The sequence below is a fragment of the Mesoplodon mirus genome (genome assembly GCF_964341445.2).
Source record: "Mesoplodon mirus genome assembly, chromosome: 4".
Taxonomy (NCBI): Eukaryota; Metazoa; Chordata; class Mammalia; order Artiodactyla; family Ziphiidae; genus Mesoplodon; species Mesoplodon mirus.
Genome location: NC_138979.1, coordinates 47,188,021 through 47,201,295, shown reverse-complemented (window position 1 = coordinate 47,201,295; position 13,275 = coordinate 47,188,021). Strand labels below are relative to the sequence as shown.

At 36.0% G+C, this 13,275-nt stretch overlaps 1 protein-coding gene across 2 annotated transcripts in view; it reads left to right on the top strand.

The window, feature by feature from the left end:
• The window catches only part of MNS1 (meiosis specific nuclear structural 1), a 98,944-nt gene that overhangs the window by 58,998 nt on the left and 26,671 nt on the right, over positions 1-13,275 (top strand). For both annotated transcript variants that reach the window (XM_082617093.1, XM_082617092.1), the window contains 3 exons: positions 1,257-1,486; positions 2,463-2,679; positions 2,781-2,888. In XM_082617093.1, the coding sequence (XP_082473219.1) occupies positions 1,257-1,486; positions 2,463-2,679; positions 2,781-2,888 (555 nt within the window). The remainder of the gene's footprint in view (positions 1-1,256; positions 1,487-2,462; positions 2,680-2,780; positions 2,889-13,275) is intronic.

Here is a 13,275-nt window from a genome sequence, read left to right as displayed (position 1 = left end):
CTTTAAAAAATAAAGTAGAACATAAACAATGTACTATTTGACCAGTAGATTGCAGTTTTAATTATTTTGATAATTGAGATTATTCGAGGCAGTTGTAGGTATTTATTCTGGCTGTTGAAAGAATTGCTGTTATTTTCTAAATAAAATTGATCCACAAAAATTAAAGTCAAATACTCCTAGGACTTGACTAGGTGTCAGGATATTTAGGTGCTAGTTTTGACTCTCTCTCTCAGCCTTAGTTTTCTTATCTGGGAAATGAGAACATTGTACTTCTATAAGTGTGTGATAATTTGTACATACATGTTTTTGTCATGTCATATTTTTTCTATAGAGCCTAGTATAACATGCTAAGAAAAGAGAAGGAAAGAAAGAATTTTGGTCAAGTCATATTAACAGTGTATATGTTAAAGGCATCAATTAGATCAGGAATGGCATTAGCATTCATATTTTAATCTGTTTCTTCTTTTATGTTTAATGCTGCTAACCATTCTAGCATTTGGGATGTGATCCTAATGGTAAAGGATGATTTTTTAAAGTGCCCTAATATATTTACTTTAAAACATTTTGTTAAATGATTTCAAAATGCTCAAAACAAGTAAGGAGTTTAACCCATTCAAGAAGGAAGATTGTATCTAACTCAGAAGGAATGGTCTTGAATGAGTGAATTAAAACCTAAGAAAACAGGCACAGTGACATATGTGACCCTTTTACTAAATTAAAGTGATTACCAGGGGCCTTTAATAAATGAGAAAGAGGAGACTTCAAAGGCCAGTGGCAGGAAAGAAAATTTAGGCTGAGAGAAACTTAAGAGCTGCTCAGAGCTATTTAATAGTAGACTTGTATAAAAAAGATAGTACCGTCCTAACTCTAAATAGCAGCCAATACCCAGTGGAGCTAAAATTTGTGAAAATTGCCTACATCAACTTTTAAATAGATGAAAAAGTTGACTACTGCTTTGGCAGTTAACATAGTTGTTAACAAAGCACTTCTAATTTTACTTACTGGTTTTCACATGTGGAGTTTATTCTCCTTATTGCCCTGAGAGAGCTACTTGAAGGAATAGGAAAGCCTCTTTAGGGTTTGACTCATCATTCAAACCGTTCAGGTGACAGTGACTTACCTTTGCTTTTTACCTACACAGTTACATAATATTTTATATAACAGACTTTATAGTATTCAATTCCATCTGCTAAAAGTATTCTATCCTATTGTGCTCAGATTTGAAAGTGGAAAGATGAATTTTGTTTTAATAACAGAAACGTGATGCTGAAATAGCCAAAACTATGATGGAAGAACACGAGAGATTAATCAAGGAAGAGAATGCTGCAGAGGAAAAACGAAACAAAGTAAAAGCACAGTACAATCATGACTTAGAGAAACAACTTGAAGAACAAGGAAAGAAGAAGCAGGAAGCTTATGAGCAACTGCTGAAAGAGAAACTCATGATTGATGAAATTGTTAGGAAAATCTATGAAGAAGATCAATTGTAAGTTTATCCCAACTTTCTTACATGCCTAAACATTTACATTAGATTTATCTCAGGCTTGTCATGAAGAGTAAATCACCTAAACAGTGCCTAATACATGGTAAGTCCCAGTAAATGTTATCACATAAACTGAGATCAACTCTTCTCTTTTTTTTGCATAAATTTCCTTCTCTTTCTTTCTCTCTCTCTCTCTCTCTCTCTCTCTCTCTCTTTCTTTTCTTTTCTTTCTTCATTTGTTGCTGTGTGCTGGCTTCCTCTAGTTGCGGAGAGCTGGAGCTACTCTTTGTTGTGGTGTGTGGGATTCTCATTGCAGTGGCTTTTCTTGTTGCGGAGCACAGGCTCTAGGTGTGCGGGCTTTAGTAGTTGTGGCTCGCGGGCTCTGGAGCGCAGGCTTAGTAGTTGTGGCTCTGGGTCTAGTTGCTCCGCAACATGTGCGATCTTCCTGGACCAGGGCTCAAACACGTGTCCCCCACATTGGCAGGCAGACTCTCAACCACTGTGCCACCAGGGAAGCTCCCAAGTCATACTTACCTTTGTTAGCATGATAATTAATTGTCTGATAGTTAAGAAATACTTATTAAGTGACAATGGCTAAACTTTGTTTTTCTTAAGTAAGCCCATATCAAGAGAACTTGTTTTCTGTTCAGTTTCCCTGGTAGACAGCTAAAGTGTAGAGTGCTGTGAAACATATATAAACAGGTGGTGGCCTTTCTGAAGTGAGATGCATAAAACATCATAATAGGTTAGAGAAGAGGCATAGTAGTAGTTTACTCAGAGAAAATTCATACCTGTTATTATATTTAGTGGCACATAGTAAACACTCAAAATGTTTGTTGCATGAAAGAATGAAAAAATTGTAAATAGGGAAGCCATTTTTCTCCACATCATTATCAACTGAAGGAAATGATACTTATATTTTTTGATATTTTATTATTATTTCTGTTACTATACAACTGCATTCACTATTGCTTTTTAGGGAAAGACAACAAAAGTTAGAAAAAATGAATACAAATCGAAGGTATATAGAAGAGTTTAAGAAAGAGCAGGCTCTCTGGAGAAAAAAGAAACATGAGGAAATGGAAGAAGAAAACAGAAAAATCATAGAGTTTGCCAAGATGCAGCAACAAAGAGAAGAAGATTGGATGGCAGAAGTTCAAGAAAGTGAAGAAAAAAGGCTACAGCTTCAGAATATGGTATTAAAATAATCATCTCTTTAACACTTGAGAAATTCTGAAATATTGGTCATAGAATTTGATTCCTTTACATGTTTGTGTGTTTTTTTAAAATTTAATAGCTGACACAGAGATTGGAAGAAGTGCTGCGGCAACGTGAAGATTTAGAACAATTGCGACAGGAATTATACCAGGAAGAACAAGCAGAAATACATAAGAAGAAACTAAAAGTAAGTTTTGGAAATTGAAGGAATGATTAACATAGAGAAGAGTATCATTTTGAGTTGAAGCAGTAGAAAGATAATAGATTTAAACCTAACCATATTGATACATTATATGTAAATGGTATAAACACTACAGTTAAAAGAGATTTTCAGGCTGGGTAAAAAAGCTAGACCCAGGCAGCAGTTCACAAAGTGCATCAAAAGCATGATGCAACTATATTATCTACAAAGGAACATAATTTAAATATGAAGACACATATGGTTTAAAAGCAAAAGGATGGAGAAAGATATACCATACCAACACCAACCAAGAACATGTTAGAGTAGAAATCATGATGAATAGGCTAAATTCACGTAGAGGATGTAATAGCCCTAAAGGTGTGTGAACCTAAGTAAAACTTCAAAATACATGCAGAAAAACTGGAAAAACTGAAAGGAGGAATAAATCCATAATTATATCTGAATGTTTCAATACTCCTTCTCATTACTATATAAAATAAGTAGTCAGAAAACCATGGAATATAGTGTTGAATAATATCAACAAATCAAGAAGATTTGTCAGTTTTCTAATTGGGTGTTTTTTGTTCATTTATTGTAGAATTTTAAGAGTTCTTTATGTATTCTAGGTACTAGTCCTTTGTCAGGTGTGTGGTTTACAAATATTTTTAGTCAGTCTATAGCTTGTCTTTTCATCCTCTTAACAAAGTTGTTTTCCAAGTAAATGTTTTCAATTTCTGTGAAGTCCAATTTATCAATTTCTGTTTTTATGGATCATACTTTGGTATCAATTCTAGGAAGTCTAGGAAGTCTTTGCCTACATCCTGAAGAACTTCTCCTTTTTTTCCCTAAAAGGTTTCATTTTCAGTTAATTTTTGTTTATAAGGTATGAGACTTAGGTCAGGTTTCATTTTTGCTTCTCTGTGTCCAGTTGTTCCACACTATTTGTTGAAAAGGTTTTCTCTCTTACATTGAGTTGCTTTTGCACCTTTGTTTAAAACACAGTTGAGCATATTTGTGTGTATATTCCTGGGATCTCTATTTTGTCTGTTGATCTATGTGTCTATCCCTTCAGCAGTACCACACAGTTTTGATTTACTGTAGCTGTATAGTTGAAGTCTTCAAAATTGTTTTAGCTATTCTAATTCCTTTGCCTTTCCATATAAAGTTTAGAATAATCTTGTCTGTATCTACAAATAGTCATTGGGGAATTTGATAGGAATTATATTAAGTCTGAATATCAATTTGGGGAAAATTGACATATTCATTATATTGAGTCTTCCAGTCCATGAACACAGAATGACTCTCCATTTACAGTTGCCCCTTGAACAACACAGGTTTGAATTGTGTGAGTCCACTTATATTCAGATATTTTTCAGTAGTAAATACTACTATTTACACAGTCCATGGTTGGTTGATTCCACAGATATAGAGCAACTGTGGATACATAGAGCTGACTAAATTTTGTGGATTAACCCCCGTGTTGTTCAAGAGTCAAGTCTATTTAGATCATCTTTGAATTTTTTCATCAATGTTTTATAGTTTTCAGCTTACAAATCCTGTACATGTTTTGTTAGATTTACATCTAAGTATTTCAGTTTTTTGAGTGATTGTAAATAGAATTTAAGTTTTAATTTCATTGTCCACATACTCATTGCTAGTGAATTGACTTTTTTAATGTTTATCTTGCATCTCATGACCTTGCTGAATTTACTTAGTAGCTGTAGGAGTTGGTTTGTTTGTTTTTTCCATACATAGTGATGTCCTCTGCAAACGGGCAGTTTTATTTCTTGCTTTCTTATCTATATACCTTTTATTTACTTTTTTTGCCTTATTGTACTGGCTAAAACTCAGCACTGGCTAGCACTATGTTGAATAAAAGTGATGAGAGTAGACATCACCTTTCTTTGTTATCTATCAGGGGAAAAGCATTCTGTTAATTGTAGTCTTTTTTTGTAGATACTCTTTATAAAGTTGAGGACTTTTTCTCCTATCACTGTTTTTCTGAAGATTTTTGTCATGAAGGGTGTTGAATTTTGTCAAATGCTTTTTCTATATCTATTGATATGACCATGTACTTTTTCTTCTTTAGCCTGGTTGATTGCATTGATTGATTTTGGGGGTTACTGAACAACCTTGCATCACTGGAATAAATCTCACTTGGTCATGGTGTATACTTATAATATATGACTGGATTTTAGTTTTCTAATAATGTGTTAAGGATTTTTGCATCCATATTCATGAGGAATATTGGGTTTTAGTTTTCATTTTTTATACTGGTGTCAGGGTAATACTGTCTTCATAAAATGAATGGAGAAGTATTTCCTTCTATTTTCTAGAAGAGATTGTTTAGAATTGGTGTTAATTCTTTAAACATTTGGTAGAATTTTCCAGTGAAACTATCTAGGCTAGGAGTTTTATTTTTTGAGAGTTTTAAAATATTAATTCAATATTTTATTGTATATTTATTTTAAAGTTTTTATTTTATATTGGAGTATAGTTGATTTATAATATTGTATAATATTGTGTTACTTTCAGGTGTACAGCAAAGTGATTCAGTTATACATATACATATATCCATTCTTTTTTTTTTTTTTTTTTTTTTTTTTTCTTTTTGCGGTATGCGGGCCTCTCACTGTTGTGGCCTCTCCCGTTGCGGAGCACAGGCTCCGGACGCGCAGGCCCAGCGGCCATGGCTCACGGGCCCAGCCGCTCCGCGGCATATGGGATCCTCCCAGACCGGGGCACGAACCCGTATCCCCTGCATCGGCAGGCGGACTCTCAACCACTGCGCCACCAGGGAGGCCCCTCCATTCTTTTCCTGATTCTTTTACCATATAGGTTATTTTAGAATATTGAGGAGAGTTCCCTGTGCTATACAGTAGGTCCTTGTTGATTATCTATTTTATATATAGTGGTGTGTGTATGTTAATCCCAAATGCCTAATTTATCCCTCCCCCACACCTTTCCCCTTTGGTAACCATAGATTTGTTTTTGAAGGCTGTGAGTCTCTGTTTTGTAAATAAGTTCATTTGTATTGTTTTTTAGATTCCACATATAAGTGATATCATATGATATTTATCTTTCTCTGTCTGACTTACTTCATTTATTATGATAATATCTAGGTCCATCCATGTTGCTGGAAATGGCATTATTTCATTCTTTTTTATGGCTGAGTAATATTCCATTGTATATATGTGCCACATCTTCTTTATCCATCCCTCTGTTGATGGACATTTACGTTGCTTCCATGTTTTGGCTACTGTAAGTAGTGCTGCAGTGAACATTGGGCTGCACATATCTTTTTGAATTATGATTTTCTCTGGATATATGCCCAGGAGTGGGATTGCTGAGTCAAATGGTAATTCTATTTTTAGTTTTTTAGAGAACCTCCATACCACTCTCCATAGTGGTTGTACCAACTTACATTCCCACCAACAGTGTAGGAGGGTTCCCTTTTCTCCACACCCACTCTGGCATTTATTGTTGTAGACTTTTTGATGATGGCCCTTCTGACTGATGTGGTGTGATACCTCATTGTAGTTTTAGTGATGTTGAGCATATTTTTGTGTGTTCTTTGGCCATCTGTATGTCTTCTTTGGAGAAAAGTCTCTTTAGATCTTCTTCCCATTTTTTGATTTGGTTGTTTGTTTTTTTGATATTGAACTGTATGAGCTGTTTGTATACTTTAGAGAGTAAGCCCTTGTCAGTTGCATTATTTCCAAATATATTCTCCCATTCTGTGGGTTTTCTTTTCGTTTTGTTTATGGATTCCTTTGCTGTTCAAAAACTTTTAAGTTTCATTAGGTCTCCTTTGTTTATTTTTATTTACATTACTCTTAGAGGTGGATGAAAAAAGATATTGCTACGATTTATGTCAAAGAGTGTTCTGCCTATGTTTTCCTTTTAAGAGTTTTATAGTATCTGGTCTTACATTTAGGTCTTCAGTCCATTTTGAGTTTATTTTTGTGTATGGTATTAGAGAATGTTCTAATTTCATTCTTTTACTTGTAGCTGTCCAGTTTTCCCACCACCACTTATTGAAGAGACTGTCTTTTCTCCATTGTATATTCTTGCCTCCTTTGCCATAGATTAATTGACCATAGGTGCATGGGTTTATTTCTGGGCTTTCTGTCCTATGCCATTGATCTATATTTCTGTTTTTGTGCAAGTACCATACTAGTTTTTTGTTGTATTTTTTTTATTTTTGGCTGCATTAGGTCTTCATTGCTGCACGTGAGCTTTCTCTAGTTGCGGTGAGCAGGGGTTACTCTTCATTGTGGTGTGTGGGCTTCTCACTGCGGTGGCTTCTCTAGTTGCAGAGCATAGGCTCTAGGCACGTGGGCTTCAGTAGTTGTGGCACGTGGGCTCATTAGTTGTGGCGCACGGGTTAGTTGCTCATGGCATGTGGGATCTTCCCAGACCAGGGCTCGAATCTGTGTCTCCTGCATCGGCAGGCAGATTCTTAACCACTGCGCCACCAGGGAAGCCCTACCATACTGTTTTCATGACTGAGGCTTTATAGTATAATCTGAAGTCAGGGAGCATGATTCCTCCAGCTCTGTTTTTCTTTCTCAGGATTGCTTTGGCTATTTGGGGTCTTTTGTGTTTCCATACAAATTGTGAAATTTTTTGTTCTATGAAAAATGCCATTGGTAATTTGACAGGAATTGTATTGAATCTGTAGGTTGCCTTTGGTAGTATAATCATTTTAACAATATCGTTTCTTCCAATCCAAGCGCGTGGTATATCTGTCCATCTGTTTGTGTTATCTTTGATTTCTTTCATCAGTACCTTATACTCTTCAGAGTAAGGGTCTTTTGCCTCCTTAGGTGGGTTTATTCCTAGGTATTTTATTCTTTTTGATGCAATGGTAATTGGAATAGTTTTCTTAATTTCTCTATCTGATCTTTCATTGTTACTGTATAGAAATGCAAGAGATTTCTGTGCATTAATTTTGTATCCTGCAACTTTACCGAATTCATTGTTGAGCTCTAGTTTTCTGGTAGCATCTTTAGGATTTTCTATGTATGGTATCATGTCATCTGCAAACAGTGACAGTTTTACTTCATCTTTTCCAATTTGGATTCCTTCTGTTTCTTTTTCTTCTCTGATTGCATGTTAGGACTTCCAAAAATATGTTGAATTATAGTGACGAGAGTGCACATCCTTGTCTTGTTCCTGATCTTAGAGAAAATGCTTTCAGCTTTTCACCATTGAGAAGGATGTTTGCTGTGGGTTTGTCATATATGGCCTTTATTATGTGGAGGTATGTTCCCTCTATTCCCACTTTCTGAAGAGTTTTTGTCCTGAAAGGGTGTTGAATATTTTCAGAAGCTTTTTCTGCAACTATTGAGATGGTCATATGGTTTTTATTCTTCAGTTTGTTAATGTGGTGTATCACACTGATTGATTTGCAGATATTGAAAAATCCTTGTATCTCTGGGATAAATCCCACTGGATCATGGTGTATGATTCTTTTAATGTATTGCTGGATTTAGCTTGATAGTATTGTGTTGAGGATGTTTGCATCTGTGTTCATCAGAGATATTGGACTGTAATTTTCTTTTTTGTGGTATCTTTGGCTGGTTTTGGTATCAGGGTGATGGTGGCCTCATAGAATGAGTTTGGGAGTGTTTCCTTCCTCTGCAATTTTTGGAAGAGTTTCAGAAGGATACGTGTTATCTCTTCTCTAAATGTTTGCTGGAATTCACCTGTGTTTGCTAGAGTTTTGGTCCTGGACTTTTGTTTGTTGGAAGATTTTTAATCACAGTTTCAATTTCAGTACTTGTGATAGGTCTGTTCGTATTGGGTTGGCCAAAAGGTTCGTTTGGGTTTTTCCGTGAAATGTTACAGGAAAACCTGAATGAACTTTTGGGCCAACCCGATATTTTCTATTTCTTCCTGGTACAGTCTTGGAAAGTTGTACCTTTCTAAGAATTTGTCAGTTTTTTCTAGGTTGTCCGTTTTATTGGTGTATAGTTGCTTGTAGTAGTCTCTTATGATCCTTTGTATTTCTGTGGTGTCCATTGTAACTTTTCCGTTTTCATTTCTAATTTTATTGATTTGAGCCCTCTCCCTTTTTTTCTTGACGAGTCTGGCTAAAGGTTTATCAATTTTGTTTATCTTTTCAAAGAACCAGCTTTTAGTTTCATTGACCTTTTCTATTGTTTTCTTCATCCCTGTTGCATTTATTTCTGTTCTGATGTTTATGATTTCTTTCCTTCTACTAACTTTGGGTGTTGTCTGTTCTTCTTTCTCTAGTTGCTTTAGGTGTAATGGTAGGTGGTTTATTTGAGATTTTTCTTGTTTCCTGAGGTAAGATTGTGTTGCTGTAAACTTCCCTTTTAGAACTGCTTTTGCTGCATACCATAGGTTTTGGATCATCGTGTTTTCATTGTCATTTGTCTCTAGGTATTTTTTGATCTCCTCTTTGATTTCTTCAGTGATCCATCAGTTGTTCAGTAATACATAGTTTAGCCTCCATATGTTTGTGTTTTTTACAGTTTTTTCCTTGTAGTTGATTTCTTTTTTTTTATTTATAAATTTTTAGATTTATTTTTGGCTGCATTGGGTCTTTGTTGCTAAGCACGGGCTTTCTGTAGTTGTGGCAAACGGGTTACTATTTGATGTGGTACACAGGCTTCTCATTGCAGTGGCTTCTCTTTGTTGTGGAGCATGGGCTTTAGGCATGCGGGCTTCAGTATTTGTGGCACATGGGCTTAATTGCTCCACGGCATGTGGGATCTTCCCAGACCAGGTCTCTAACCCGTGTCCCCTGCATTGTCAGGTGGATTCTTAACCACTGCGCCACCAGGGAATTCCTGTAGTTGATTTCTAATCTGATAGCATTGTGGTCAGAAAAGATGCTTGATATGATTTCAATTTACTAAATTGACTGAGGCTTCTTTTGTGGCTTAGCTTGTGATCTATCTTGGAGAATGTTCCATGTACACTTGTCCCTCCTCCCAATGCCAGACCCTCAGGCTGGGGAGCCTGACGTGGGGCTCAGAACTCTCACTCCTGTGGGAGAATCTCTGCGATATAATTATTTTCCAGCTTGCATGTCACCCAACTGGCAGGTATGGGATTTCATTATATAGTGAAAACACTCTTCGTACCAAATAGTTGTGGCTTCTTCTTTGTCTTTGGATGTAGAACATCTTATATGGTAGGTTCCAGTCTTTTTTGTCGATGGTTGTTCAGCAGTTAGTTGTAATTTTGGTATTTTCGTGAGAGGAGGTGAGCTCAGGTCCTACTACCCCACCATCTTTTTTCATCCCCTCAATATTCTTATTAGTTACTGAATAGAGTTATTCAAATTATCTTATTTCATATTCAGTGAGTTTTGGTGACTTGTGTTTTTCAAAGAAGTGATCAATTTTGTCTAAATTGTCAAATTTAGGTGTGTAGAATAGTTTGTACTACTATCCTTTTAATGTCTGCAGAGTCTCTAGTGTTTCATCTCTGGTATTGACAGTTTGTTTCTTCATTTATTTGGTCACTCTTACATTAGGATTTAATTTTATCTGAGGTTTCTTTAAATTTCAGCTCTCTTGAGGTATAATTGCCACATAAAATTGTAAGATATTTAAAGTGTACACTGTGGTGACTTGATAAACATTTACATTGTAAAAATATTCCCCCATCTAGTTAATTACACATCTATCACTTAACAGATTTGGTTGTTTTTTTTTTTTTACATCTTTATTAGAGTATAATTGCTTTGCAATGGTGCATTAGTTTCTCCTTTATAACAAGGTGAATCAGTTATACTCATACATATGTTCCCATATCTCTTCCCTCTTGCATCTCCCTCCCTCCCACCCTCCCTATCCCACCCCTCTAGATGGTCACAAAGCACCAAGCTGATCTACCTGTGCTATGCGGCTGCTTCCCACTAGCTATCTATTTTACGTTTGGTAGTGTATATATGTCCATGCCTCTCTCTCGCTTTGTCACAGCTTACCCTTCCCCCTCCCCTTATCCTCAAGTCCATTCTCTAGTAGGTCTGTGTCTTTACTCCCATCTTGCCCCTAGGTTCTTCATGACATTTTTTTCCCTTAAATTCCATATATATGTGTTAGCATACAGTATTTGTCTTTCTCTTTCTGACTTACTTCACTCTGTATGACAGACTCTAGGTCCATCCACCTCACTACAAATAACTCAATTTTGTTTCTTTTTATGGCTGAGTAATATTCCATTGTATATATGTGCCACATCTTCTTTATCTATTCATCCGATGATGGACACTTAGGTTGTTTCCATCTTCTGGCTATTGTAAATAGAGCTGCAATGAACATTTTGGTACATGACTCTTTTTGAATTCTGGTTTTCTCAGGGTATATGCCCAGTAGTGGGATTGCTCGGTCATATGGTAGTTCTATTTGTAGTTTGTTAAGGAACCTCCATACTGTTCTCCATAGTGGCTGTACCAATTCACATTCCCACCAGCAGTGCAAGAGTGTTTTCTTTTCTCCACACCCTCTCCAGCATTTATTATTTCTAGATTTTTGGATGATGGGCATTCTGACTGGTGTGAGATGATATCTCATTGTAGTTTTGATTTACATTTCTCTAATGATTAATGATGTTGAGCATTCTTTCATGTGTTTGTTGGCAGTCTGTATATCTTCTTTGGAGAAATGTCTATTTAGGTCTTCTGCCCATTTTTGGATGAGGTTGTTTGTTTTTTTGCTATTGAGCTGCATGAGCTGCTTGTAAATTTTGGAGATTAATCCCTTGTCAGTTGCTTCATTTGCAAATATTTTCTCCCATTCTGAGGGTTGTCTTTTGGTCTTGTTTATGGTTTCCTTTGCTGTGCAAAAGCTTTGAAGTTTCATTAGGTCCCATGTGTTTATTTTTGTCTTTATTTCCATTTCTCTAGGAGGTGGGTCCAAAAGGATCCTGCTGTGATTTATGTCATAGAGTGTTCTGCCTATGTTTTCCTCTAAGAGTTTGATAGTTTCTGGCCTTACATTTAGGTCTTTAATCCATTTTGAGCTTATTTTTGTGTATGGTGTTAGGGGGTGATCTAATCTCATACTTTTATATGTCGCTGTCCAGTTTTCCCAGCACCACTTATTGAAGAGGCTGTCCTTTCTCCACTGTACATTACAGCCTACTTTATCAAAGATAAGGTGACCATATGTGCATGGGTTTGTCTCTGGGCTTTCTATCCTGTTCCATTGATCTATCTTTCTGTTTTTTGTGCCAGTACCATACTGTCTTGATTACTGTAGCTTTGTAGTATAGTCTGAAGTCAGGGAGCCTGATTCCTCCAGCTCCGTTTTTCGTTTTCAAGATTGCTTTGGCTATTTGTGGTCTTTTGTATTTCTATACAAATTGTGAAATTTTTTGTTCTAGTTCTGTGAAAAATGCCAGTGGTAGTTTGATAGGGATTGCATTGAGTCTGTAGATTGCTTTGGGTAGTAGAGTCATTTTAACAACACTGATTCTTCCAATCCATCTATTTGTATCATCCTTAATCTCCATCCTAAATAGATGGAGAGATGATTGTCTCCATCTATTTGAATCATCCTTAATTTCTTTCATCAGTGGCTTATAATTTTCTGAATACAGGTCTTTTGTCTCCTTAGGTAGGTTTATTCCTAGATATTTTATTCTTTTTGTTGCAGTGGTAAATGGGAGTGTTTTCTTGATTTCACTTTCAGATTTTTCATCATTAGTGTATAGGAATGCCAGAGGTTTCTGTGCATTAACTTTGTATCCTGCTACTTTACCAAATTCATTGATAAGCTCTAGTGGTTTTCTGGTAGCATCTTTAGGATTTTCTATGTATAGTATGATGTCATCTGCAAACAGTGACAGCTTTACTTCTTCTTTTTTGATTTGGGTTTCATTTATTTCCTTTTCTTCTCTGATTGCTGTGGCTAAAACTTCCAAAACTATGTTGAATAAGAGTGGTGAGAGTGTGCAACCTTGTCTTTTTCCTGATCTTAGTGGAAATGCTTTCAGTTTTTCACCATTGAGGATGAGGCTGGCTATGGGTTTGTCATATATGGCCTTTATTATGTTGAGGAAAGTTCCCACTATCTCTAATTTCTGTAGGGTTTTTATCATAAATTGGTGTCGAATTTTGTCAAAAGCTTTCTCTGTATCTATTGAGATGATCGTATGGTTTTTCTCCTTCAATTTGTTAATATGATTGATTTGCGTATATTGAAGAATCCTTGCATTCCTGGAATAAACCCCACTTGATCATGGTGTATGATCCTTTTAATGTGCTGTTGGATTCTGTTTGCTAGTATTTTGTTGAGGAGTTTTGCATCTATGTTCATCAGTGATAATGGCCTGTAGTTTTCATTCTTTGTGACATCCTTGTCTGGTTTTGGTATCAAGGTGATGGTGGCCTCCTAGAATGAGTTTGGGA